The sequence below is a fragment of the Malaclemys terrapin genome, chromosome 24, assembly GCF_027887155.1.
Source record: "Malaclemys terrapin pileata isolate rMalTer1 chromosome 24, rMalTer1.hap1, whole genome shotgun sequence".
NCBI lineage: Eukaryota > Metazoa > Chordata > Testudines > Emydidae > Malaclemys > Malaclemys terrapin.
The window spans coordinates 6950280-6977781 of NC_071528.1; the positions used below are offsets into that span (position 1 = coordinate 6950280).

The 27502-nt window shown below is 46.8% G+C and overlaps 1 protein-coding gene across 2 annotated transcripts in view; it reads right to left on the minus strand.

The window, feature by feature from the left end:
* The window catches only part of AP3D1 (adaptor related protein complex 3 subunit delta 1), a 73059-nt gene that overhangs the window by 2374 nt on the left and 43183 nt on the right, over positions 1 to 27502 (minus strand). For both annotated transcript variants that reach the window (XM_054013983.1, XM_054013984.1), the window contains 19 exons: positions 26917 to 27065; positions 26594 to 26824; positions 24431 to 24662; positions 17504 to 17649; positions 17099 to 17240; positions 15723 to 15794; positions 13838 to 13913; positions 12727 to 12926; positions 11949 to 12022; positions 9301 to 9499; positions 8376 to 8438; positions 7474 to 7566; positions 6842 to 6991; positions 5579 to 5626; positions 4997 to 5186; positions 3053 to 3141; positions 1899 to 1984; positions 1296 to 1417; positions 484 to 563 (listed from right to left, as the gene is read on the minus strand). In XM_054013983.1, the coding sequence (XP_053869958.1) occupies positions 484 to 563; positions 1296 to 1417; positions 1899 to 1984; positions 3053 to 3141; positions 4997 to 5186; positions 5579 to 5626; positions 6842 to 6991; positions 7474 to 7566; positions 8376 to 8438; positions 9301 to 9499; positions 11949 to 12022; positions 12727 to 12926; positions 13838 to 13913; positions 15723 to 15794; positions 17099 to 17240; positions 17504 to 17649; positions 24431 to 24662; positions 26594 to 26824; positions 26917 to 27065 (2442 nt within the window). The remainder of the gene's footprint in view (positions 1 to 483; positions 564 to 1295; positions 1418 to 1898; positions 1985 to 3052; positions 3142 to 4996; positions 5187 to 5578; positions 5627 to 6841; positions 6992 to 7473; positions 7567 to 8375; positions 8439 to 9300; positions 9500 to 11948; positions 12023 to 12726; positions 12927 to 13837; positions 13914 to 15722; positions 15795 to 17098; positions 17241 to 17503; positions 17650 to 24430; positions 24663 to 26593; positions 26825 to 26916; positions 27066 to 27502) is intronic.

The following is a 27502-nucleotide window of genomic DNA, read 5'->3' on the forward strand; positions in this document are numbered from 1 at the left end:
TCCCCGCTGCACTCCAGGGATGGTGCAGGGTCAGAGCTTCTCTGGTCTTGGGACCGGAGGGGGGAGGGGAGGGGAAAGGAGCAAAAGGGGTCGTGGGATTGCGGAATGAGGACGGACCCTGGGTGGAACAGGGGGCAGGGCTGCAGGCAGAAGGGGAATGACCCCTGGTGAGCCCCCTCTGCCCTTTACCAGGGCCCCAGAAAACCTTGATTCACCTCTGGTGATAAGATGTGCTCTGCACAACGGCACTGGCCCGTTCATTCAGTCACAGGACAGCATGAACAGAGGTACAGGGCAGAGGGGGCTCACCCGGGGTCACTCCCAAGCAGCTGTGCTGGCTGAATGAAGCCACCCTGAATCCCACCCTGTGCGATTTTTATGAACTGGGAATATTTCCACCTTTGCCTTAAAGCGGTAAAAAGGCTCCCAGATAAGCTAGTTTCCAGCTGACTTCGCCATTGCAGAACCTTAAGGAGCACTCACCTTTTTCACCAGTAGGCAGACATGATGACCTTGGATAGAACGACTGTACATTGATGCACAAGAGTCCACTCGCTCCACAACTGCAGAAGAAAGCAGTCATTTTCATTGAACAGCTTTCTCTACCTTCTCCCAAAAGAGTAAATACAGCCGCTGTCTGGGACCATCCCGCTGACAGCGACCTGCCCCATGAGCTAAGGATGCCTTAACCGTCAATTTGCTTGTTCAAATTTTTGGGCTATTTTGACATATTAAGTTTAATTATGATGTGACTTCACAAAACTGACCTTCTTGCAGCAAAGAGCATATTTATCCAAAAGCTGTTCATTTAGCCTAACAAACACTGGCCATTTTAAAAGCCACGCAGCGCTGGTGAAGAACTGCTGGGCACCAGGGTGTGGTGAAGACATTCCACTTTAGTCTAGTCATTTAGAATTTGCAATTACTCCAAGATATGAAGCTAAATTCTTCCCATTCCAATTAACTTTAGTGCTGGTGATTGACAGCACTGGACGCTGAAGTATTCTCTCCACAGAACCAGCAGCACTGGCTCCCTGAACTGGACAAATTATTTATACAGACCCAGTGGGAGCTGACTTTGAATGGTTCAGGCTTTAATTAGTTCCTTCTGGGACAGGACCCCTGGCTACTAAAACTGGGCCAAGATTCCTTCCTCCAAACTGGCTTCACCTGGACTGAATTTGAATCAATGATCTAGAGTTTAAGAGCATCCACCTTCCCTAGGCCAAGCTAGTCCCTTAAGTAGTAATTTCAGAACAAGAAACCTTGCAGCAGGTTGTGTGTTAGGAACTCACCTGAAAAATGATGATAAAAACAGATCTTTGCTAGTAGATGTTGGAAAGAAATGCTAATTCCATCTACTTTTATAGAACTCATGTGCAGATCCCCAGACTCCAGCAGCTTGGCGAAAGCATCACTGCGAAAACATGAAGTCTACACTTAGGCTACAAACCCAAGCTGAGCTCGTTCGTGACAGCACCATGCAGGCTTTAATGGGTCTAATAGTGCAGCAGCTCATATACAATTAAGATCTAGCAGGAGACTCCGGTGTAGGAGTGGAACTGGGATCTAGCCTCCAGCTGTCTCAGGGTGTCCCTATGATCTCCGAAACAGGGAGAAGGAGAAAAATACGCTGCTTATTCAGCGACCTACTTTTGCTAGCCCATCACACACCACGATTCATGTTGTGTCCGGGTAAAGGGGGATGGGAGGACGTATGTTTTAAGTAAGGAGTAGGTTACGTTTTCCTCAGAACAGAAAAACTACAAATAGAAGCAACCACTGGCTGGGAAAGTCAGGAACATGCTGCACATCTGCAGAGCTGGCCCGCAGCCAAAGCTTCACGTGGGTGCCAAGGGTGCACAGGGGATGTTGGCACCCCCTCGGGTGGCACTTACCTATAGCAAGGCGTTGTGATCAAGTATGAAGCGCAACTGAAGTGCAATTTGAAATCTAGTTTTTCATGGGTTGAACCTTCATCGTTCTGCAACAGGTCAAAGGAAAGGAGATGAAGGGGAGCCCGGAGGCAGCGAGAGAAGGTGCCTACCCCAACCTACCACACAGAGGCCTGGATGAGATTTCACTGACTGGCTCTCAGGTTAAGCATCCCATTAAGGCTCACGCCTGAAGGGCTAGCTGGGGACTGAGGGGTGGAGTTACTGCCACGATTAGGGAATCTGACTTTGGCCACCCAGCGTATTAAGAGAGGCGTTTGGATTTTTTCGTCTGTGCACGTAGAGGGGTTAAAGGACAGTTTAAACACAGTGAACCAGACGGATCTGGCCAAGTTTTAAACTCCACGTCCTGCTGAAATAAAGACTGAACAGACTGAATTTGGCCTATCACACTGTGATCGAGTGTCACAATTTGGGAAACAGCCTGAGAAGCAAACGAACATTTCCTGTTCCCCATCCTAGGAGAAGGGAGGAATTGCTACAAAGCTTATAAAAATCGAAAATTGAGACAACAACAACGGCTCTCTCAGAGTTGGCCGTCTACTTGGATTGGCGCTGCAGCTTTATGTTAAAATACTTTACTAATGTGACTACTTGTTGCAATTAGACTAGAAACAGCAGATTTTGAAAGGCCAGAGCTTGGTACTTAAACCTCTTAGCCAGCTCCACTCTTGCTCTCAGCATTACACCCAGTTACTATCAATTTTTCCAGCCTGTAGAGCTAGGGAGCCTAGGTGTCAGTGTAGAACTGATCAGGGAAAGCTGAAGTCATCTCCTGCTCGCCGGTGACATTGAGACTGACCTCCTCTCCTTCCCAGGCAGATGTCTCCCTGCAGTGAGCCGCTAGCTAACACCGAGCAGTGCAATCTGAAAACTGTCACACTGCCAGGAGTGACACTTCAGGACATGCTCAATTTTATACTCAGGATGCTTTTTGTACATCATGTAAAATACTTCCCAGGTTGCACAATGGGCTGGTGTAGCAGAGGTGAAATGATGCTCCAGAGAAGCCCTAAAGCAGTGCCGTCTATCCACGGCAAGCTCCCCTACGCAGTTCCAAAGGAAGGCAGGAGTAGAGAGTTTAAAGCTGCACTTACTTTCACTATAAAGGACAATGTTCCTTTTAGCTTCTGAGCCATGACAATGCTCTGAAGAGTAAACACAAACTGGGCTTCGTTAGAGATTCCTAGTGTGAAGAGAGGAGAGAGTGGAGTGAGGACATAAAAAGTGATTTGTGTCTCTTATTACGGGGCTAAGATTTTAATCATTAGCGTTATGCAGCAGCACAGGAGATAGGCACTGAGCTTAACCAATGCCTGGTTCTGGACCCCGATCAAGATTGGGATTTTCAAAAGGAGCCTAAGGGGGTTATGCAGCCAACACACAGAAAATCAATAGGAATTGGGCACCTATCTCTTTTGGGTCACTGAAAACATCAGCCTAAAGCCAACTACCACCATCAGCTGGTATCTGTCCAGTGACCCCTCCTGCAGGATATGTATTTCACTTAATGGCAACATACTGCAGCCAGTGTTAATACGGGAATCAGATACCAGTAATGGCATGCCACTTACAAGCAACTTTCTTAAAAAAAAGCATCACCAGCTGGCATGTTTGTGAGGCTGCTGCCGGGGAAAGAAGTGCTGGGATGTGCCCTCCCTGGCTGCAGCCCCGTAAACCTGCCTGCAGCTGGTGCTCAGGTCCTCCCAGTGCTTCCTTCTGGGGCTGCAGCCTGGCAAACCTGCCTGCAGTGGGCACCACACTGGAGGTAAGGGGCTGCAGGCTGGGAGGGGAGGCCGTGGAAGGGCCACAGCAGGACTGCATCGCAGACACTGGAGCTGCATGGGACCTCTCCCCGGCACTCTCCAGGCCGTACCCTGCCAGGAGACAGCACACAGGACATGCTGAGCCCCGACCACCAGAGAACGCAGGGAGAAGAATGGTGCAGCCCCCATGCGCTCCCAGCATCCCTGCTCCCTATAGAAAGCCCCAGCATCTGGGCTGCAGCACCCATGCCTGCAACTAACCTATCCACAAGCAGGTTTGCAGGGCTGCACCTAGGGACGGTACATCCCAGAGCAGCAGCTTCCTTCCCTAACTGCTGCCTTACAATCCCTTCCCTCTGCCGATTAGCAACTTCCTGATGACAGCAACCTTTTTGCTGGCAACCGGAACTGTTAATAAGCAGAATCTACTGTCCTATACAAGCCACTTTTACTTACATACATGTAATACTCTGCAGTGAAAGCCCTTTATAAATATTAAATATTAGAGGGATGTTCCTATTTCTCATGCTTAGCTGTTAACATGCAAGTGTATGTAGTGGATTTTTTTTTAACAGTATGTAACAGTATTACTCCTTTGCCCTTCAATAGTGCTTTCCATTCACCCATCTGAAAGCACTGTAGTGTCTCTAAGCCTCAATACTCCTGTGAGGGAATGAACCCCCAATTTACCACAAGTGAAACTGAGGCCCAATGCAGTAAAGTGTCTCAGAGCAGCCAAACCCTGTGATCTTATCATGCGTCTGCAATCTTTGGTGTAAATTTAAGGTCTGGATTCAGGGGATTAGGGGAGAATCTCAGCTTTCACGATTGCAGAGAAAAGCTTGAGAATGTGACCGCAGTGCAACCTAAAGGTTCAGCACCCAGAAAGCAAATAACTCCATACTATAAAAATCATCATTTTTAAGCCAATTGTCATTTTTGAGTGTTTGGGGTGGGCAGCCCTGGTGACATCCAAAGTACATCAGTCTGTGGCAGAGCCAGGAAAAGAACATAGGTAGCCTGATTCCCAGTCCTATGTATTAGCTACTAGGTAGCAGAGTCTACCATTCCCAGTAAGTACAGATACTGGAGAGTGGGTACATCTCCAATCAATCTGAGGGGCTACCCGGCATGCAGACGAAGCAGCCCCACCAGATACAGTGGCAAAGCTACTTTCTGAAATGTAGCAAGTAACTCAGTTAGTTCTTCCCACATGAGGGCAGTGTGGGACTAGACATACTGAGACCCACAGACAGAGCTGTAGACTGGCCATACCAGGGGGCAGCTGGAAGGGCACAGGTATCCCATCATGTACCGACGACCCTTCTGGCCGCAGCATTTTAGCGTTGAGAGAGTCCAGGACGTTTAATTCCATGCTTTTCAGGAAGCTAGTACTCTTGTTTTCAAAGATCACGGAGACAGTGACTTGACTATCGTTCTGGAGGTTTCCTTGAATGTCATATGTCTGTGAATGAAGAAATCACAGGGAAGCTTTAGAAGCTGCCTACAGTACACATGGACAGGCTTCAGACAGCAGTGGATTGAACACAATTTAGGGATTACACACATCACTACCTGCTGGTGAGCTTTGAGGCTTCATTTACCTGCACTGCAGGGCATTCAAGCAGTAGGATTTACCCAGACTTTTGTCCCGATAACTAAAGGGACAGGGATGGCTCTTGCTATGAACATCTGCCTGGTAGTTTCTAGTTGCTGGAATTGGGATGGTTCTCTAGTTAAATGCTGCTTATGCAAAACCGTTGCATCAGTAAGTTGTCCCAGGGCTATTTCTCAAAAGTGCTCAGAAAACGCAAGAGGGAGGGAAGTTAGAGAGACACGAACAACTGAGTTACTCACCATTTTCACGTATGAATTTTCAGCAAGAAGGCAGTAACTGGACATAGGCTGAAAAACAAGCAGGAAGTTATACAAAGAGCCATGTGTCTGAAAGAGAACTCAGCTCTACAAAGCAAGCAGACCTCCCTCCCAGGCACAATTCTGAACAGAGGGGCATTTGCTTGCACTTAACTAACAGCTCTGCCAGAGTGCGAGAATATCTAAGTTCACGTTCGAGTGTCAACAGCAGCCAGCAATTGGAGGCAGCACAGAAACCTCTGTTTACATTTAAGGGTCTCCCAATACGAAGAAATTGATTGATTTCCTTGAACGAGGGAATAGGCTTAAATCAAAGCCCGAGGCCTTGTCCGGGCTTGCAGTGGCATGCAGGGTGTATAGCTAATGTCACAGTGAAAGGTGCCTGGTGAGGGAGCCAGCAGTGAGCTGCTGGAGCCTTTCCTTGCTGCCTGGTGTGTCAGAGTCTTTCCCTGTGGCAGTGGGACACTAAAAGTAGCAGTGTAGACATAGAGGCACTGTCTGGGCATTAGAGACCCACGCAGGGCATACAGGGATCTGGTGTGTATGTATTCTACTCACCTAAGCAGTGCCTCGCCGTCTACACTGTTCTTTATCCCTGCGCTGTCTGGGTGTGCAATGTCTGTACTTTATACGCTGCTGTGAGTGTAGACCTACCCCGAGAGGCAAAGCAAATCAAGAGCTCATAGGGATCGTGTTTGAAGAGGCAGAAATAGTAGTTGAAATAGGAGACGAGCCCAAGGGAAGCCACCTACCCTGGGCTCACTGATTAACCCAACCAGCTCAGCAAAAGCCCCTCAAAAAGAGTGCTTCATGCAGACATTGTTGGCAACCAGCCCTAGAAATCGCAGCTTCATATCCACATGCCTCTGAGCATTCCTGAACACCACGGTTTTCAAGCCTAGTTTTTCTCTCCAGCGTTTGCTTAGTTGAAACATTCTCTAACTCTGAGAAGGAAAGGACATTCGGCTAGAACAGTGCATAGGCATCCTTCTGTGGAGAGCTGGCTGGTCACGTGACTCCTCCTCCTCCTCACTTTGCAGGAAGAGACAGCTAAATACACTAAATCCTCTCCTAATTAATTATCCATAGAAGCAAATTTTGTAGTTGCCTTAAGGTCATTTGATGGGAGGGTCTATAAGACATGCTAAGATGCTGGGGAAATAGGTACACGTGCGGCTCTGGGATAATGTAGCAAACACACCTCCCCCTCCACCCTACAGACGCCAGAGCTGCACAGCTCCTCACCGGTAGCGGTTCATCATCTAGCGTTCCATTCTGTACCGACTCCCCTGGTTCTTCCTCACTGTGATGATGCTTCTTCTTGGATTTCTTTTTGTCCTTGGATTTCTCCTCCTTCTCCTTCTTGTGCTTTTTCTTCCTATGCTTGGAGGATTTCTACCATGCAACAGAAACAAGCGTCAGCAATGTGCTCTTAAAAACGACGAGTTTCCCTAGTAGTAATACTTCAACCCTTGGCTCCTGCTCTACACCTCAGTAATAATCCTGTTCTGGGTTCCCAGCGTGTCACTGCTGCCTGCCTCCAAGTTGCAAATGCTTCAAACCCAAGGCAGTGTTCTACAAGCAGAGGTCTGAATCTGTTAAATTGGAACATATGGCCATGGGAGAAGCTCAGTGTTGGACATGGTCAGTTAACTGCCCCTTTGCTACGAGGCATAACCCAGCCTCTATTAGGGGTTCAGAGATCCCCAGGGGCAGGTTATCCGATCACTGTCTACAGCAAAGCTTCTTACACCTTCCTCTGAAGCAGTCGTACTGGTCATTGTTGGTAGCAGGATACTGGAGCAGTGGTTTGATCCAGTCTGGTAGTACTTATGTTGAGATCACGACCGTTTGGTGTCAATTCTTTAACCACTCACCTTTCCTTCGTCGTTGTCCTCTTCTTGCTCTTCCTTCTTTGCGTCTTCATTCTCCTCAGGTTCAGCTAGGACAGTGCTCCCCTCAGGCTCACTCTGGACAGGAAGCAATCAGAAGGGCTATGACACTAACTGAATGTAGATAACGCAAACAATTAAGTCCTGGGTAGAATGGATCAATTATTGCTGTACTATCTTAGAGCTATCTGAGGGGTAGCCGTGTTAGTCTGGATCTGTAAAAAGCAACAGAGAGTCCTGTGGCACCTTATAGACTAACGGATGTATTGGAGCATAAGCTTTCGTGGGTGAATACCCACTTCGTCAGACGCTTTTTATCTTAGAGCTGTTATTAAAGGTCTGCTAACGTGTTTGTTTCAGGGGTTTAGGACTTGGGACAAGACACACAAGAAAACTGTTTTGTTTTGTTACTGCTAAGCTCTGGGGGACCTAGACATGCCATGAACACTGCAATATCCCTAAAGAATGGGATGCAGTGAGGAAGGTATGTAACCCACCCTCAAAACCCAGGTTTCCTTGATCTGCATGTTTCCAGACACACTCAGCTCATTAAGTTAGTCTGAAGGGGTTAGCGACATGCTGTATACAATGCAGGTAGTTGACTCAGCATACCCCTTTATTTCCATGCATTTACAGGTGCTTTTCAAACCCACGGCTCTCCCTCTGTAGTTGGGCTTGAAGCCTCACCCTACAGAGCAACTGTTAATTGGACGGGACTAATTTCCACTGCCTTATAGCAAAGGGATCCTGGTAGGACCATCAGAACGAGCTGGAGCCCTCATCTCCCTTCTCTCTTTGCACTAACACTAGAGTTCATTTCAGAGCTTGTAACTGTACTCTCACCCACAAGGAAAAGCTTTTTTTGGGGGGGCTACTAACAGACCTACCTGTGTCTGTGTTATGGAGGAGGGAGGTGGAGCAGTGGAGAGCCAGAAATCCAAGTCTTCCCCCTGACACACACCAAAGCAAACAAACCTTTACCATTGCGTTAACATTAGTCTGTGGATTTACGTTTTAACATTTGCATTGTATTGCTCTCACGTACAGCCATGCAGCAAGTTGCTTGAAATGGGAAGATGCTGCAACATGTGTAGAAATGGGGAGAACAGATGGCTCGGGGGGCCTTAAACCTAGCCCTGGTTGGAAGTAACCACAAGTCTATCATTTGACGGCCCTCATGAAATCAGTTGGTCAGGTCCAGCTTCATAAAGCTACCAGGACAATTAGCTTTAAATAGCATCTTTGTTCGCAGTCTGAGCAGAGAGGCTGGGCCTAGTCAGTCTGCAGGCTGACCCTTATCCCCACAAATGGTCTCTCTAGGTCATAGACCAGGGACACCGGCTGCAATGTCTGGGGAAGCTTGTGCCACTGCTGTTCTCCACGTAAACTGGTCTGTGCAGAGAATATTTGAGTCTTCAGGGCAGCAGCCAACAACTGGCCTCAACTTTTGCCAGCAGGAAATTCACTTCATTTTCTAAATACAAAAGTGGGGTTCAAGTGGTCATTTCCCTGCTAAAGCAGCTCACTGTATTGCCCTTTCTTCGTTAGCTCCGTGTTGGCGTGTGCTGCCAAGGGCGAGTTTTGCAGGCTGCCAAGGCTAAGTAGCGGTTTACTTTTATTTGTGTACTTGTAACTTGTGGCAGGGGCACCTAGGCAGGTGCTGCTTTTATTACTGCAGAAATCCAAAGAAGTGAAACGAAGTAAAAATAATCAGCTGTGTCCCCCCTAGTACCAGCCACAACTGACCACGGACATGGAAAATACCTGGCAGTATATGGCCTACTGCAGCACGTTTGAAACACAGATAATTACCTTTTTTCCTTCTTCAGTCACCTTTTTTTCTCTCTCTTTCTTCTTTTCTTTCTCTCGCTCTTTTTCTTTGTGTTTCTTTTCCTTCTTTTTGGGTTTCTTGCTCTTTTTTCCTACTAAGGGAGCTTCTGTGTCTGGCGACTTCAGGTTCTCAGCATTTCTGTGTCTCTGCACAGGCAGCTTCTCACTATCTGCTAAGGGTCTTAACAAAAGAGGATTAGTTACCTTCCAGCGAAGGCAGTTTCCCTGTTGCACAGAGCACTTACTAGATTCCCAGACAAGTTTCTCCTCCCCTCCCCCCACACGCGCACTCCACCTCAAAAAAGCTCATACAGAATTCTCCTAGGATCACATACAAAAAAATCTCAACTGACCCACACTTCAGAATCCCAATAAAGGCTCATTTATGCAACCACACAGACTGTGCCTCCAGGCATTAGACGTTAGATGAGCTGGCTGGCTACTGTGAGCTGTCAGCCCCGGGCACTTAAACACCCTTAAAAGATAGTGACGCACTTGCAGATTAAATAATGCTTACTGAAGAACTGAAACACACACACACTCGCAGCATTCATTATGTTGCAAATCTATGAAATTATCCTTGAGAAATCAGCGAAGATGTAAAATAGGAGGAAACGTTTGCAATAGAAATGTGACAAGCCAAGCAATGAATTGTATCTTATGAAGTGATAGCCTGGCTCAAACAAATCCCGAGGACAAGGACTCAATGTTTCTTGTATTTGAACCACTGTACAGGATCGCTATGATTGTAAATGGAGTTCTCTTAGCATTACTTAGAAGCAATTTCATTTTGGAAGGTTGTGCTGTGAATCACAAGCCCCAGCATTAAAATTAAAACGAGTCTGCACTCTAAACTGGAACACCCATATCACAACAGAACTGTGTCTAATAGTTTGGCTTTATATTCTATGCCCAGAGTCAACTATAACAGCATCTTCCCTGTTACTGTCACACTAAGGTGAGACAGTTAAGAGAAAGTCCATGGACTCAGACAACCAGTGCCAGCTGATAGTGGGGAGGCAGGGGGAGGGCAGCCGGCTTCTGCAGTGTTACTGAGCATGCTAAATACAAGTCAAGCAACAAATCTGCGGGGGGGGGGGCGAGTGAGGTGGGGAGGCACTTGACCCCCACATACATCGCCTCTGCATGGACTGTTACATTCAGATTTGTGTTTTTGTTCAATGCTGATTCGCATGTTTGTTGAACAGCAAGCATAAGATTAGGAAGATTCTGGATGAAGAACTGGACTTGATCTAACTTTACTTCAAACACAGACACTGTAAAACACAACAGGATCGTGTCTGATCAAACAGTCAACAGATCTCAGTCTTAAAATAATTTCATGTGTAGTTGTATGGTGACAGAGGACATGGCTCAAAGAAAGCCAGTAAGGATGGGGGAGTCTCATTCATAGTTTGGAGGCAATGATTCTAATCCATCCATGATTCTGGAGCGGTTCACACTGCTCACTGGTATCAACCAACCTTTCAAAGATGACCATCTACTTAGTGATATACTCTTACCTGGTAGGCTTCCCTGAAACCAGACTGCGTGTGTGTGAGTGGCACAGACATAGCAGTGCAAGCACAGGGAGAAAAAGAGAGAGAGGACAGAGATATGAGAAAACGTGACAGAAGAGCACAATGACTGTGTGTAAATGGGAAACGCATGAATAGAAATGGTGTGACGGCCCAATGACACCTCCTGGAACACTCCATTTAGAAACAGCTTTGCTTAGTGTTTTCCACACTGGTCAGTTTAGCCTTTGCATGCAACCAGGATCTTTCCTGTTAGGAATTCATTTCCTACTTATTCCTCTTGGAGTCAAACAGAAAGACGACGACTTCTTAAAGAATTCATCTGTTTCTTCATGAAGTCTGTTCTCCCCCATTTTTTATTGTCCGAAAGGGAAACAGAACAGGCTCTAAACAGACCCTCCATCAATGTTCTGCAGGAGGCATCAGTGGGTCCTAAACCAGCAACTACAATGAATCCAATACCACGAGTCTCCAGAACAGCAGAAAAACCTCTCCAGGCAACATTTTATAATTGGTCTCTGATGGTAGCTATTAAATGCCCTTTGGGGGTTTAAGATTTCCAGCAGGGCACATGAGGATCCCAGCATTCCACTGCTCCCAACTCAATGGGCTGGGATAGATCACTGGTCACCTTCCACCAGCCAAAGCATTTTGAAGAGCTACTGGGAAGAGGCACAAAGGAAGAGCAACTGCTTAGTACGTGTGCAGTTAATAGAAGTGTGACTCTCCCCATTTCCCATTCCTCCCAGCACCCAAACAGGGATCCAGCCATGCTCTGAACTACTACTAATGGCAGAGCTGATTCACTACATTCCTTGCAGCAGGTCTCGGAAATCCCAGAAGAAACAAGCTATTTGTATGTGTGGTGGTTTTCCAATGTGCACAGATTAGGCCAGGTGGCGGTCGGCTCAGAGATGGGTGAGGATTGATGGGCTTTGCCAGATTGGCCTTCGCATCTAGTGCAAGCAGAACCTAGATCCTACCGTAGAACCTTTAATCACCGTAACCTTTGTAGTCCTGCACTGACCTCCAAGACCTCATGTAATCTGGCTAACAGGCAAGAAAACCCACATATCACAGTTTTGTACTTACTTATCCAGATCGATATCAAGTGCCTTATATGGATCGTTGGGATCTTTGTCATCCTCATCACTGGGCAACGCATTCTAATTGGGTGGGGAGGGAAAGAAAAACTGACTGTCCACTGAAGACACAAGCAGAGCACAGTTCCAAAACTAGAACAGTCCCATCCCAAATTCAATCTCACCGGATTGATACAAGTGACACAGACCTCCTTACACAGTTAGACATGAGCAGTCACATATATTGTACAATTTAATCCTGCATTCAGGCATTTATCAGATGAATTTAAAGTAGAACAACTATTTTTCATAAACCCCAGTATTTCAATTACTGATGAATTTGGTTTTGATTGGAACAAAGACTACAGGCACAAGCAGGTACAATTAACTATATTAGCAGAAAGCCTGCTGATTGGGATGCAAGTTAAACTCAGAGTGAAACAGTGAGGCATCATAAATGAAACAGCTATGTGGGTAGCATTATTTCTACAGCAGACATGTATTGTGGGTTTAATATCAGTCATTTGTTTTTCTATTGGGTCAACTGCAGCCTTTGCTCGGTGCACCAATAGACTTCCCATCCCTTTAGCGGGAAGGTTTCACTGGGGAAGCAGCATATGTTGCTATTCAACCAGCTTTGCAAAGAGAAGTCAGGACCCCCACATCACAATGACCCAGTGAGGCTGACGTTAGAGTCTAATTTTTAATGGGAAATGGGGAACCTTAACATATGCCTCGGTGGGACACAAACAAGTCCCACAGCTCAGACTATCGAGTAAGCAACTGACCTCTGGCATCTCCTCCGTGATGATGTCCACGTGCTGAGCTGGGGCAATGTCCTCATCGCTCTCTGTGTGCAGGGAGTTATGGCGGCGATGTTTGCCTTTCTTCTCTTTTTTCTGTTTTTTCTTTTTCTTGTCCTTCTCTAGCTTCTGTTTATGCCTCCGCTCCTCCTCCAGTTTCACATACTGGTCAGACATGGGCATTCCTGAACACATGGACGCAAGTTGCTCTCAGGTGAGAGTTGCTTACAGGTTGACCGTCGCATTAGAAAGTTAGGAGTTAATATTTATTTTGCCTCCCGACTTAGAATCCTAAAGGAGCAAAGCCCCAAGCTACCCTTTCACTTCCCAGCTGTCCACAGCGACTTCAATAAAAGCCTCCTCCAACCAACTTCACAGCCCTTTGCAAGCCAGTGGACAAAACTCTGCTCCCATTCTCATTCACAACTGTTGCTGACTTTACTGTGAGTTAGACAGATCACTGAAAGAAGAATCTGGCCTCGAGACTACTCTCAAGCAAATGAATATTTGACAGCATTTTTCATATCCTTGGGAAACCCTTCACTAAATCCTAGGAGAACATTAAGGCTGTAAACCTGGTCCGAAAGAAGTCACTCATGCAAGGCTGCTGTGTATTTAGAAATTCTCTACCATGTGCTGCACTTCAGCCATAGTTTTTCAGCTCTATATCCGTCTGCCATTCAGAAGCGGCCTACAGCTCCTCAAATTCACTTTATCTCCAACCCATCAGCTCTGATCACAGCCTTTTGTCTCAGATATTAAATCGCAGCACGTGGACATTCTAAAGAGGAATGTTTCCTGACAGAATATTGGTTTGTTCTCATATTATGCAGTCAGCCTGTGAATTACACCTAACTGTAGGGTTATTTTATTATTTAACACTTAAAGGAAGGCTGGCCTTACAATCCACAGGACAGTGGAAACTATGGTTTTAATTTCAATAGCACACTCAGAAGTGACAGGCAATGTGGGAACTCGACATGCAAGACCAAAGCTATTCGCCTATCCTCTAGAACTGAGAGGAAGTTACTACTCTTTTGTTGAATTATTAAATTCTTCATCTCCACTGTGAAATTGGTTTGGTCAATGTGCTTACCTGGAACTTTTAGGGGAACAGAAAGGTCAATCTGGACCACAGGTATATGCTCCACACCTGGGGTGTCTTGGTATTGCTGGGAAAATGGAAGATTTGATACATTAGCATTGACTCTACAATAGGAGAGCATACTGAGTTATTGTCCCTCATTTCAAAGCTTGATTAGGTACATCGGCCTATGCTGATGTTCAACCAAACAAGAAATCAATTCTGATTTATTACATTTTGAGTATCTTCATCAGAAACTTTTGAAAATGTCTCCATTATATAGAAATAGTAAATAGAAATAACGGTTTAACCTGTGATGTGAACACTTCAAAGGGCAGATTAAATAAGACCGCCTGAAAAACTATTTGGCTCATTGGTGCTAATCATGTCGCAACAGGTGCATAGGAAATGTGATTGTTTTAACATTACTTGTTACAGCCAAGAAAAGCACTGAACTGATGGCGAAAATCACGTGAGGAAGTTTCTATTGCTTACCACCTCAGAGTCAATGCTGAGGTCCAGGTCGTGGGAAATGGGGCAATGGAAAGCCCCAGCTCAAGGAGGAGTGGGGGAAAGAAAGAAGAGACTAAAAGAAGGGAGAGGCAACAAATCAATTTAATTAATGCTCCTTTGATGCTTTTGGTCCAGAGAACAGACACATGGCGTGTGCATTCAAGCCAGCCAGTCTGCTGAATTAACGGCTGAAGTTCACTGCTGCTGACCACACCAGGTGCACTCATCTACCTCACCCTTCCTCTACTGCTCACCAAGCTCAGGGTCTGGCAACCTGCCATGTTGCCAAGTGTATTTACTGCAACATTTCAACAGAATGTCCAACTGCCTGCATGGGAATTTTGGGGGGAGGGGTGGGGGAGGGAGGAAAGGACTTTAGATACAATTAATTATCCTGATCTACAAGGAAAACACGTATCCAAATTACGAAACCAGTGGATTCACCTGACTTGTTTTATTTTCACAAAGAACAGGCGTACTTGTGGCACCGTAGAGGCCACTTGGTTTATGTCGTGTTCTTTGCAGCTATTTACTCCACTTTTACCAGCTGCTCTTCAGAGCTGGAGTCTAAATTCTAGGCTGTACTTAAGAAGTTAGTAAGATGATTCTCAACTTCTGTCTAAAAGGAACAGCAACAATTACTGCTCCAGCGGTTCCCAAACCGCAGCCTACTGGAGATCCATGGAGCGCTAGCTGCTCACACAGTGCTGACTGCTCCGGCCAGCCGATTCTAGTGGTTTTCGGGCTCTTCAACACAAAGTAGACCTATACATAGCTGGAGACAAGGAGGGGTCAGTCCCAGCTGCCTCTAGACTAGAGACCAGTGCTATATTAAAGCAACCAATCGGAGATGCCCTCAGGAACCAAAGCTACTAGCCAGAGAGTACCGTGATTCAGAAGAGAAGGGGACTTAGCATTTGAGCACTATGCCCACAAAGCAGTGGGAGTAAAGGATCAAGTGGGCAGGGCAGCATGCACACAGCAGGGGAGAAGGGAACCAAACCACAGTAAAGCATGAGAGAAGAGGGGGGAGAGAGGACCAAGTAAACACAAGAAGGGAACAAGAAAGGGGACCAGCCAAGGTGGGAGGGGCAGATCTGGAGACCAAAAGGAGATGGTAATTTAAAAATTGTGCATTAAAGATCACCAGACATTAAATATCGTCCTTATGATACTCTGCCATGGAAACAATTGCTGCAGTTGCCACAACGATGTTAAGCTGTTAAGAGATCACAAATGGGGGAGAGGAAGTGGTTGGAATGCTCCCAAAGAGAGGGAAGAGATCCACAAGACAGTTTATTAAGATGCGACTATGAAAGTCTGAGGGTCCTTGTACTGTTACATACACAGACAGCGAGAGAATGTTTTAACAAGCTAGACTTACCTTCTGTGGGGAAGGAGAGCTTTTAATATAAAATGGATTGTTTGCTTGTTCCTGTTTCCGGACTTCTCGGCGCTAAAAAAAGTATTTGGAGTTATAAATTTGAAGATTTTTCTCTGTGTTATTTCCAGACATTACAAAGTGTGTTCTTGCTGCATATTGGTAGCACTGCAAACAACTCTCAAGAGGCTCTGGGAAAATAACTGGGGTCTAAAGCTATCTAGTTCTCAAGTTGTGTAGTTGCAACAGAAACTAGAAAACAGCCGATAGGGAGCACTAATCTAAAAATATCCCTGCCCTATTCTTTGGCTTCTCTGCCAGGAGAGATGTAAACTTCCTGAAGGCAACAAGGTTTTGATGTCAGTTGGTTGCTTCTATCCCTATTTTGCAGTTGAGGTGGAAAGAGGGAATTATTCGAGCCTAACAAGTAATTCTTGATCAAAACGGAAAAACGCCAGAAGCAGGGTGTTATAGGCATGACAGTTCTCAGCTGCATTGCAAATAGGAATTGTTAAGAGTTGGCAATTTCTGGACAGGTTTCAGAGGAGGCACCTTGGCTTCAACTCCTATTTAATCCCTGCATCTTCCTGTGGTACAAATAGCACACGTTGCAGGGATGGGTAGTGTAACAAACGTATGTGTGTGCTCACACAGTTTTTGTGAAAAACATAGGTAACAAAGCCCAACACAGAACTGCCAAGATTGATCATGTCCGCCTCTAACAGATTTCGCACAAAGCGACAAGCCTCAAAGTCAACTGCAAATTGAGGAGGGTTGCCCATCTACAGTAAATAAAACCCACACTCCTATTTCAATTGAATGACCCTCTACTGGGTAGAGTGACCAGGCATTTCCTTCAACCATTTTTTTTTTTTTTTTAAAGTCTGTCCATCTTCTTGGCAGAGGTCAGTAAAATATATCCCTGCAGAGCTTACTGGTTAGATTTTTCAGAAGAGCTCAGCACTCCCAACTTGGGCCAACTTTGGAAGAGATCTCAGCTCCCATTTAGACACAAAAATAAGCAGCTAGACTTTCAGAAGAGCTCTGCACGTTGGTTGCTGAGTCCTTTGGAAAATCTGTTCCAAAAAAACCCTTTGCTCTCAGCTCGAAAGAGAACAGCAGCATGGACCAAGACAACATTATAATAAGAAGTATGGATTTGCATACCGGCTCTGGAGCAGTTTGCAACGATTAAGCAGTTGAATGCAATGACTTCTATCCTTACTCGCTTTATAAAATGTTTCCAAGTGGGGAGAAAGGCATAGCTCCCGTCTGTGTTATGCAGCTATGGCAACATTTCCGACTTCTCTAGTGATGTTGGCTATACCATTTTATCATGCTTTTTTAAACGCATAAACTGTATTTTTATGTTCACTTACCCTGGCCAATTCTTCCTCATCAATCTCTGGCTGTCTATGTCTGGAATGCCTTTGCTCCTCATCATGGAAAATTGTTTTGGGTTTTTCATCTTCAGACTCACTATCTGATGGAGGCGCATTGATCCAAGCATCAAGGTCCAAACTGGCAACAATGGCAACATTTATAGACTCAGACTAAGGTCAAAATATATTTACTTACAACACATAGCTCTGTCCACATGCACAGCCATGTGCAGTCATTCAGAGTTATTCTAGTCATTCAGTTTCTAGTCATTCAGAGTTAGCTTTATTATTGGAATTAACACTTTTATTTATTATTTAAGCCTTTTGCAGACACGGAGGAAGGCATACTCCCATTTTCTAAGAGCTTACAATTAAAAGACTGTAGGGGAAAAAAAATCTTACCCTTCCGGAACTGGGACTTTTTTCTGTGCTTTAGGAGCTACTGGGTTCAGTTCGCCTGCAAACAGGGCTATCACTTCCTCGGCTACAGGCACCTCTTTTATTTGTAGCTTCTGAATGTATTTAATCAGTTGCAAAATGCAAGAAGCCTGGAAAACCAAGTACAAAAAATGGTTTAAGAACTAGTGTCAATGCACTGACAGTCACTGAACCAGAAAACAGAGCAAACAGCTGCAGTAAGATATAGCATTTTGTAACTGTACAGACATCCTTGAAGCTACAGAGACTGGCAGAGGAGGATTACAGGGGGCACTGTGGGCTGCTGGATTAGAGCAGGGGTTTGGGAGTCAGGACTCCTTACCCAGCTCTCCCACAGACTCACTATGTGACCTTGGGCATACAACCCAAACTGTGCCTCCGCCTCCCCATCTATAACATAGGGACAATGCTTATCCACCCTTACAAAACACTCAGATGCTAGGATGAAACGCATTGTGGGCGGGATTTTCAGAAGCTCCTAAGGGAGCTCCCAGCCCTATCCATAAAGTAATGTTGATGCCTCAAGAATACATTTAACACCACATACAAATTAGAATCAACTCTTGCTGTGCAGGTCACTGAATACTGAGCCTCAAGGGGAATTTTTTTCTACACTGCCTATTCTTCCTTACTATGGCCTGGTCTACACTACGGTTTTAGGTCGACTTTAGCAGCGTTAAACCGAATTAAGCCTGGACACGTCCACACAACGAAGCCCTTTCTTTCGACTTAAAGGGTCCTTTAAACCGGTTTCTTTACACCACCTCCGACGAGGGGATTAGCAATAAAACCGGCCTTTGCGGGTCGGAATTGGGGTAGTGTGGACGGAATTCGACGTTATTGGCCTCCGGGAGCTATCCCACAGTGCTTCATTGTGACCGCTCTGGACAGCACTCTCAACTCAGATGCACTGACCAGGTAGACAGGAAAAGACCCGCGAATGTTTGAATTTCATTTCCTGTTTGCTCAGCGTGGAGAGCACAGGTGACCACGCAGAGCTCATCAGCACAGGTAACCGTGAAGGAGTCCCAGGATCGCAAAAGAGCTCCAGCATGGACTGAACGGGAGGTACGAGATCTGCTCACCATATGGGGAGATGAAGCAGTGATAGCTGAACTCCGTAGCAGTAAAAGAAATGGAAAAGTATTAGAAAAGATCTCCAAGGCCATGAAGGACCGAGGCCATAACAGGGACACACAGCAGTGCCGCGTGAAAATTAAGGAGCTACGGCAAGCTTACCACAAAGCCAGAGAAGCAAACGGAAGGTCCGGGGCAGAGCCGCAAACTTGCCGCTACTACGCGGAGCTGCATGCGATCCTAGGGGGTGCAGCCACCACTACCCCAACCGTGTGCTATGACTCTCTCACTGGAGAAACACACAGGGAAGACGGTTCGGGGAACGAGGAAGATGACGATGGAGGTACTGTAGGTAGCTCACAGCAGCAAGGAAGCGGAGAAACCGGTTTCCCCAACAGCCAGGATATGTTTGTGACCCTGGACCTGGAAACAGTAACCCCCGAACTCACCCAAGACCCTCAGGGCACACAGGAGACCTCTGGTGAGTGTAACTTTGTAAATATTTGTAAACATTACAAAAAAAAAAAAAAGCAAGCGTGTTTAATGATTAATTTGCCCTGGCAATCGTGGCCAGTACATCTACTGGAAAAGTCTGTTAACGTGTATGGGGATGGAGCGGAAATCCTCCAGGGACATCTCCAGAAAGCTCTCCTGGTTGAAATGGGGTGATTTTATTAAGGGGACATTCAGAGGCGCCCGTTCCTGCTCTTCTGAGCAGAAATGTTCCCCGCTGTTAACCACGCGGTGGAGGGGAGGGGTGAAGTGATCATCCCAGAGAATCGTGTGTGTGTGTGTGGGGGGGGGTGGTTTACTTGTGTTTGTGCCGCATGTTAACCGGGAAACCGCAGCCCCTCCTTTTACATTGAAAACCCATTTTAAATGGGCAACCCAATTCATCCTTGATATGGGAAATGCGCTGCTGTTTGCAACCTTTCCCGCATGTTAAGAAGGTTAAAAAAGCCAAAACACTGTGGCCTACCATGGCTGCCTGCAAGCCGAAATATGCGACCTTGTAATGAAAGAGTGTACCCATTGTTCTCTAAAATGTGTCTTTTTTAACCACCTCTCCCTTCTCCTCCACCAGCTGCAAATGTTTCTCCTTCGCAGAGGCTCGTGAACATTAGAAAGAGAAAACGTAGGACGAGGGACGATATGTTCACGGAGCTGCAGATGTCCTCCCACGCTGATAGAGCACAGCAGAATGCGTGGAGGCAGTCAATGTCGGAGATGAGAAAAGCCCAATATGAACGAGAGGAGAGGTGGCGGGCTGAATCGCGGGATGAATAGAGCAAGTGGCGGGCTGAAGACGATAGGTGGCGTCAGCTTGCAGACAGACAGCAAGAGGCAATGCTCCGTCTGCTGGAGCATCAAACTGATATGCTCGAGCGTATGGTTGAGTTGCAGGAAAGGCAGCAGGAGCAGAGACCGCCGCTACAGCCCCTGTGTAACCAACAGCCCTCCTCCCCAAGTTCCATAGCCTCCTCACCAAGACGCCCAAGAACACGGTGGGGGGGCCTCCGTCCACCCAGTCACTCCACCCCAGATGATCGCCCAAGCATCAGAAGGCTGGCCTTCAATAAGAGTTAAAGTTTTAAAATGCAGTGTGTCCTTTTCCATCCCTCCTCCCCCACCCATCCCAGGCTACCTTGGCAATTATCCCCCTACTTCTGTGAGGAACTAATAAAGAATGCATGAATGTGAAAAAACAATGACTTTATTGCCTCTGCAAGCGGTGCTTGAATTGGGGAGGGGAGGGTGGGGTGGGGTGGCGTGGTTGGTTTACAGGGAAGTAGAGTGAACCGGGTCGGGGGGGGGGGGGGGGGGTGGTTTGGAGGGTTCATCAAGGAGAAACAAACAGAAGTTTCACACAGTAGCCTGGCCAGTCACAAAACTCGTTTTCAAAGCTTCTCTGATGCGCACCGCGCCCTGCTGTGCTCCTCTAACCGCCCTGGTGTCTGGCTGCGTGTAATCAGCGGCCAGGCGAGTTGCCTCAACCTCCCACCCCGCCATAAAGGTCTCCCCCTTACTCTCACAGATATTGTGGAGCGCACAGCAAGCAGCAATGACAATGGGGATATTCTTTTCGCTGAGGTCTGAGCGAGTCAGTAAGCTGCGCCAGCGCGCTTTTAAACGTCCAAATGCACATTCCACCACCATTCGGCACTTGCTCAGCCTGTAGTTGAACAGGTCCTGACTCCTGTCCAGGCTGCCTGTGTATGGCTTCATGAGCCATGGCATTAAGGGGTAGGCTGGGTCCCCAAGGATCACGATAGGCATTTCAACATCCCCAACGGTCACTTTCTGGTCCGGGAAGAAAGTCCCTTCCTCCAGCTTTCGAAACAGAGCAGAGTTCCTGAAGACGCGAGCATCATGTACCTTTCCCGGCCATCCCACGTTGATGTTGGTGAAACGCCCCTTGTGATCCACACCAGGGCTTGCAGCAGCATTGAAAAGTACCCCTTGCGGTTTACGTAGTCGGTGGCTTGGTGCTCCGGTGACAAGATAGGGATATGGGTTCAGTCTATGGCCCCGCCACAGTTTGGGAATCCCATTTCAGCAAAACCATCCACTATTGACTGCACGTTGCCCAGAGTCACTACCCTTGCTATCACCAGGTCTTTCATTGCCCTGGCAAATTGGATCACAGCAGCCCCCACCGTAGATTTGCCCACTCCAAATTGATTCCCGACTGACCGGTAGCTGTCTGGCGTTGCAAGCTTCCACAGGGCTATCGCCACTCGCTTCTCAACTGTGAGGGCTGCTCTCATCTTGGTATCCTGGCGTTTCAGGGCAGGGGAAAGCAAGTCACAAAGTTCCATGAAAGTGCCCTTACGCATGCGAAAGTTTCGCAGCCACTGGGAATCGTCCCATACCTGCAGCACGATGCGGTCCCACCAGTCTGTGCTTGTTTCCCGGGCCCAGAATCGGCGTTCCACGGCATGAACCTGCCCCAGTGACACCATGATTTCCACATTGCTGGGGCCTGTGCCTTGTGAGAGGTCTATGTCCATGTCAATTTCCTCATCACTCTCGTCGCCGCGCTGCAATCGCCTCCTCGGCTGGTCCGGGTTTCGCCTTGGCATGTCCTGGCTCTGCATATACTCCAGGACAATGCGCGTGGTGTTCATAGTGCTCATAATTGCCGCAGTGATCTGAGTGCTAGCTATGGCGCCTGGTCAGAAAAAAGGCGCGAAAGTAGTATCTGATGGACCAGGAGAAGGAGGGAGGGCGGGAGGGAGGGAGGGCCGAGTGACGACATGGCGTACAGGAACAGGGAGAAACACAAACAACTGTCACACAGAATGGTCCCCTCAAAGATTAAACTGAAAACCCTGGGCTTAGCAGGCCATTGATTTCACGGAGGAAGGGGAAGCAAATGAATACAGAACAAATCTATTTTTTACATCTTAAGCTGGCAGCCGACGGTGCAGCATGAGTGATAGCCTCTCCAGTATGAAGATGACGGATACCAGTCATAATATACCATCGTCTGCCAAAAGGCAAGGGGCTGCTGCTGTGTAGCAATGCAGCCCCACGTCTGCCAGCCCCACGTCCACCAGTACCCAGCATCGCCCTCGGCCTCTTCTGGGTGCTTAGCAGACAATACTGGGCAATTGGCAGAAAATAGTATATTACGATTGGTAGCCATCATCATCGAAACATGTATGCCCAGGTGGCCATGATTGACAGCCACTCCAGTACGACGACGATGGGTACCAATCATAATATACCATCGCCTACCAAAGGACAAGGGGCTGGTGCAATGCAGCCCTACGGCTGCCAGCCCCACGGCTATCACTCATGCTACACCGTCTACCGCCAAAAGGCAGTTAGCAGCTGCTGCTGTGTAGCAATGCAGTCCCACGTCTGCCGGCACCCAGAGGACATATGGTGACGGTGAGCTCAGCTGAGCTGAGCGGGCTCCATGCTTGCCGTGGTATGTTGTCTGCACAGGTAACCCAGGTAAAAAGGCGCGAATCTATTGTCTGCCGTTGCTGTGACGGGGGAGGGAGGGGCCTGACGACATGTACCCAGAACCGCCCGCGACACTGTTTTGCATCATCCGGGCATTGTGATCTCAACCCAGAATTCCAAGGGGCGGCGGAGACTGCGGGAACTGTGGGATAGCTGTCGGATAGCTACCCATAGTGCAATGCTCCGGAAGTCGACGCTAGCCTCGTACTGTGGATGCGGTCCGCCGACTACAGCACCTAGAGCATTTTATGTGTGGACACACACAATCGGCTGTATACAACCGATTTCAATAAAACCGGCTTCTATAAATTCGAACTAATTTCGTAGTGTAGACATACCCTATGATTTCATGGCTTAGTTGGCAAAACTGACTGCATTGGTTATAAATGTCAGAGGATTTTTTTTAAAGCACTTTTCTTTATGCACATAATTTTCACTGACCATTTTTAATCTATACTCTATGTCCTCTGCTCCTTCCATACACTGTAGATAATGGCCTTTCACTCCCTTCACCTTGCACCTTGATTCAGTGGGGGCTATGGAATAGTCCTCACTCGGGGTCTGGTTGGGGAGTGTGGCTTAGTCATCATGGTCACAACCCCTGACTGCCAACGGCGTTGTGGGGAGGGGAGCCCGAGCCCTCCCACTCCACCGGGCTCCAACCCAGGGCCTTGGCAACCAAGGCTGTCCTCCCTGGGCCTCTTCCTCTCACCCCCCACCCAGCTTACTCCAAAGTTTTCCCCTAGTGGGGAAATCCAAACCAAAATAAGAAAGAGGTGGTTACCAATGTCCAAGGTCCACTGGATATTTCCCTCTCTGGTTGTCTCCTCCCTTTCCTCAGGGAGGGCCCTTTTGGGCAGCTATGTCAGAGCTTTTAGGCTTCTCTCCGCTCTGCACTGCTGGAGCCAGGGGCTGCAGGTCTGCTACCCAAATGGGCTAATTCCCTGCCTTTTAATTCCTCAACAGATGGAGCATTTGCTGCACATGGGTTGGCTGAGCCCAAAATAATCCCTTAACCCCTTGTTGCCCAGTGTGGGCCCCATCAGAGGCTGCGAGAGTTTTTAGAACACTGATTGACAAACCACTTCAGGCATCAACATTTGTAGCAATTCTTTCTGGAACACGCACTAATGCAGTGTTTGCAACAGTCACCTCTTATTTTGAGCTGCCTGCTATGAAGAGTTGCACTCCAAGGTGCTCAGATAGGGTGATAAGTGTGGCATGGTATGAAATCACAGAGACTGATGCTGCTCAATATGCAAACACGAACATAGCATTTATAGATTTCTATCTTTGCAGGATTGGTTTGGGCTGTAACTGCATATTATGTGTGTGTCTTTTATTGGACCAACTTCTGTTGGAAGGTACAAGCGTTTGAGCTACACAGAGCTCTTCCTCAGGTCTCAAACGCTTGTACCTTCCACCAACAGAAGCTGGTCCAATAAAAGATATTACTTCATCTACCTTGTGTGTCTCATATCCAGGGACCAACAGTGCTACAACAACACTGCAAACTACTATTTATATAGACGGAGATCGGTCTAATGGTTAAAGCACAGGACTGTGAGTCAGATTTGGGCTGCGCGAGCGATCTTGGGCAAGTCATTCAGTCTCCCCGTGTCTCAGTATCCACATCTATAAAGTAAGAATTGTTTACGCTCCTGCATCACTGAGGTGTGCAAGGTACATAATGCCAGCAGAGATCTTGTATGATAGGTATTTATATAAAATACATGCATGACCCATGCAAGATTATGTTAATTCACTAGCACAAATTAAGCCAATAGTAGAGGTTTAAAGATCATTTTGACAAAACCAACGAGAGTTTTGCTCCCTTACCCTCTCTTGTACTTCTAGATCCGCACTCTGTACAAACTGAGGCAAACGGTCGACCATCAGCTGGGTAATTTCCTGGGCTGCTTCCTTCTCCCCGGCTTGCTCTTTCTGCTGGAGGATGGATGCATAAAGCTTTACCATGTTCTGGACATAAACTGCCTGGATGTGGCCTGGTAGAGTGGTCACTTTAGGCCTCAGCATTGCTTCTAAGGTCTGGTTTGATTCCTCAAGGTGTCTGAAATACATTGAACGGACGCAGATGTCTGGCAGTTCTATTCCCAGTCAGACAGCAGCATTCCCCCCCTCCGCCCCCACAAAACCAACAAGGAGTCCGGTGGCATCTTAAAGACTAAAATTTATTTGGGCATAAGCTTTCGTGGGTAAAAAACCCACTTTTACCCACAAAAGCTAGTCTTTGAGGTGCCAGCGGACTCCTCGTTGTTTTTGTGGATACAGACTAACACGGCTACTCCTCTGATTTTTGTTTCAGACTCTCATCACTAAGGCTATGATTTAGTCATGGGTATTTTGCCAATAAACAAAAAAAAAATCACAGCCCGTGACCTGTCCATGACCTTTACTATAAATACTCCTGACTAAATCTTAGCTGGGGGGCCTCTGGGGTGCTGCTGTTCTGGGGGGCCTCTGGGACCAGCCACCAGGGGCCGCACCCAGGGCCAGTTGCATCGGCCACTGCTCCGACAGTCCCACAGGCCGCTCCTGCAGCAGCTGGTGCGGCTGGCCCCGGGCCCCTGCTTAGGTGGCCCCGGGCCCCTGCTTAGGTGGCCCTGGGGTCAGCCACACTGGCCGCTGCAGCAGTGATGGAATCCAGGACTTCTGGAGATACACACGCAGCCTTACTCATGACTGCCTTCACAACCAGAAAGGATGGAATATTTGGGGTGAAATCCTGGCTCCTATTTAAAATCAGTGGGAAATTTGCCAGACTTCTGTGGGACCCAGATTTCACTATCTATTCTAAATGAAATTTTAGATCCTGAGGAAAGTATAAGGATGCGCAAGAAATCCATTCCTGTCAATCTGGTAAGTGACATAAGGGCTTCCTTTTTCATTAACTACCCCTCGTCTTTGCTTGTTTTGACTGGCTGGGGGTCTGCTTTTAGTCCAGTACTGTTTTAATTTGCATTATGACCCAAATTTTTGGAGATGAGCACAAGAGAAAGAAATAGGACAACAATATAAATATATATACAGCAAGTCCATAAATGCTTGAGATCCACAATTTTTTTTTTCTTTAAACACAGTCCCAGGTTACAGTAATAATCTTATGTAAGCAATACTACTTATGGTTCAACTCTGAAGTGGCATTTTAGTTTCCATTTCAGTGATATCTATTAAAAGCGTGCTCAATTTACAAGTTGGTTTTTTGTTTTGTTTTTTTTAATAAATGTTTGCTCTGCAAACTCAGTCTAGGATCCAACAGTAAAGCTATGTTTTTTCCATCTTATACGTCACCAGTAACAAAGGTTTGTTATACCTGTGCACACCTATTAAACAAAATGGAACTTAGTAAGTGATATTATTAATGCATAAGCAAAAACAGAATCCAGCTTTCACACTGCCGGTTTTTGTGGGTCAGGTTACATTTTCCTATTTAAAAAGAGAGAGTCTTCCCACAGCTGTGTGGAAGACCTGCACAAAAAGGAGAAGCCGGCTGACTCTGTAGGGGAAATTATACATAAAATTCTGTCAAATGCAGAAAGTTATCAAACTGAACAGGAAAGTGTTTTCTATTACCTCTTATGCCTCTGAGTTTTGAGTTGACAGTATCCATTTAAATCAGACCAAGATTTATTGACCAAGTTAACACCACCTTTCCCAGGGAATGTGCATGCTGCCTCTCTGTGACGTCACTTCTACCCACATCCATCCCTTACTTTCTCGGCTGGCAGGGATATGGATGCAAGAGACACGGACTAGCCCAACAGCTTTTCAAATGCAGTAGTCATTTTGGGTAGGAGCAGCTGCACCAGGCTGGGAAAAGCAGTGGTCACTCTGAAATACTGCTTTGGTGGCTCTATGGTTCATGCTCTGAGCTTCCATCACCCAAGACACCTTCACTTTCGAGTGAAAGGAGTCTCAATCTGCAACCATTCTGCTTTTCACCTTTCAAAAGTGATTTAAAAACTTTCCCTTTGCACTTACTCTGAGAACTCCCCACATATCCAGGCAGCAGCATAAAGCACCTCACAGATGCCGTTCCTCTGCGTGTTGCTGGCTATCAGATGGGCATTGTCCAGGAGCATAGCCATCTGGGAAACAGCAAACTTACGAATGGCTTTAACCCTGATAGCTACATCCAGCATCTGAGCTGCTATAAGGTGACCGTGCCGAGTACCTTCCAACCGGGTCAGTTCCACCAGGATGCTTATGTACCTACAGGAGGTGAAAGTGATATAATCTTAATAGCAGGCAAGCAGATGGTGCCATCCCTGCTTATTTCAAAGTCTACATGCAAAAGTACTGACCATTCAAAGTTTGTGATGTATTGGTAGTTGGATTGGCTACATATGTCTATGATTTTGGTCAGCAATTCATCTCTGTATGTTGTCCCTTCGGCTTTGTCCACATGAATCATCAGTTTCTTCACTATCTCCATCAAGTTCTTTTTGGACACCTGTTTTAAGAGTGAAATGAGACATGAGCCACAGACAGGTAATGCGGACTTGCTGCCAGGTCTTTCCCATTTCATAAAAGTTGAGGAAAGTAGTAGATACTTAGTAGATGTACCTGTATCTGTTTGAGGGTGAGACAGGTATTAAGAACACAGAGAGATACTAACAACATCTCTGGCTCTGGACTGCTGTGCAATTTAGCTGCAGCCAGAGACTGAATTTATTTGTTGGGGCACGTCTCGATAGCGTTTGTGCCAGCCTAATGGCTGGACACCTGTCATTGGACACTTGATCTAGCAGAGGTTTATCTGCATAAGCCCAGGACTGAACTTGGTAAGACCCTGACCACTAGATCTGAATAATTTTCAATCCGTAACTGCAAGGGGGGGAGGGATAGCTCAGTGGTTTGAGCATTGGCCTGCTAAACCCAGGGTTGTGA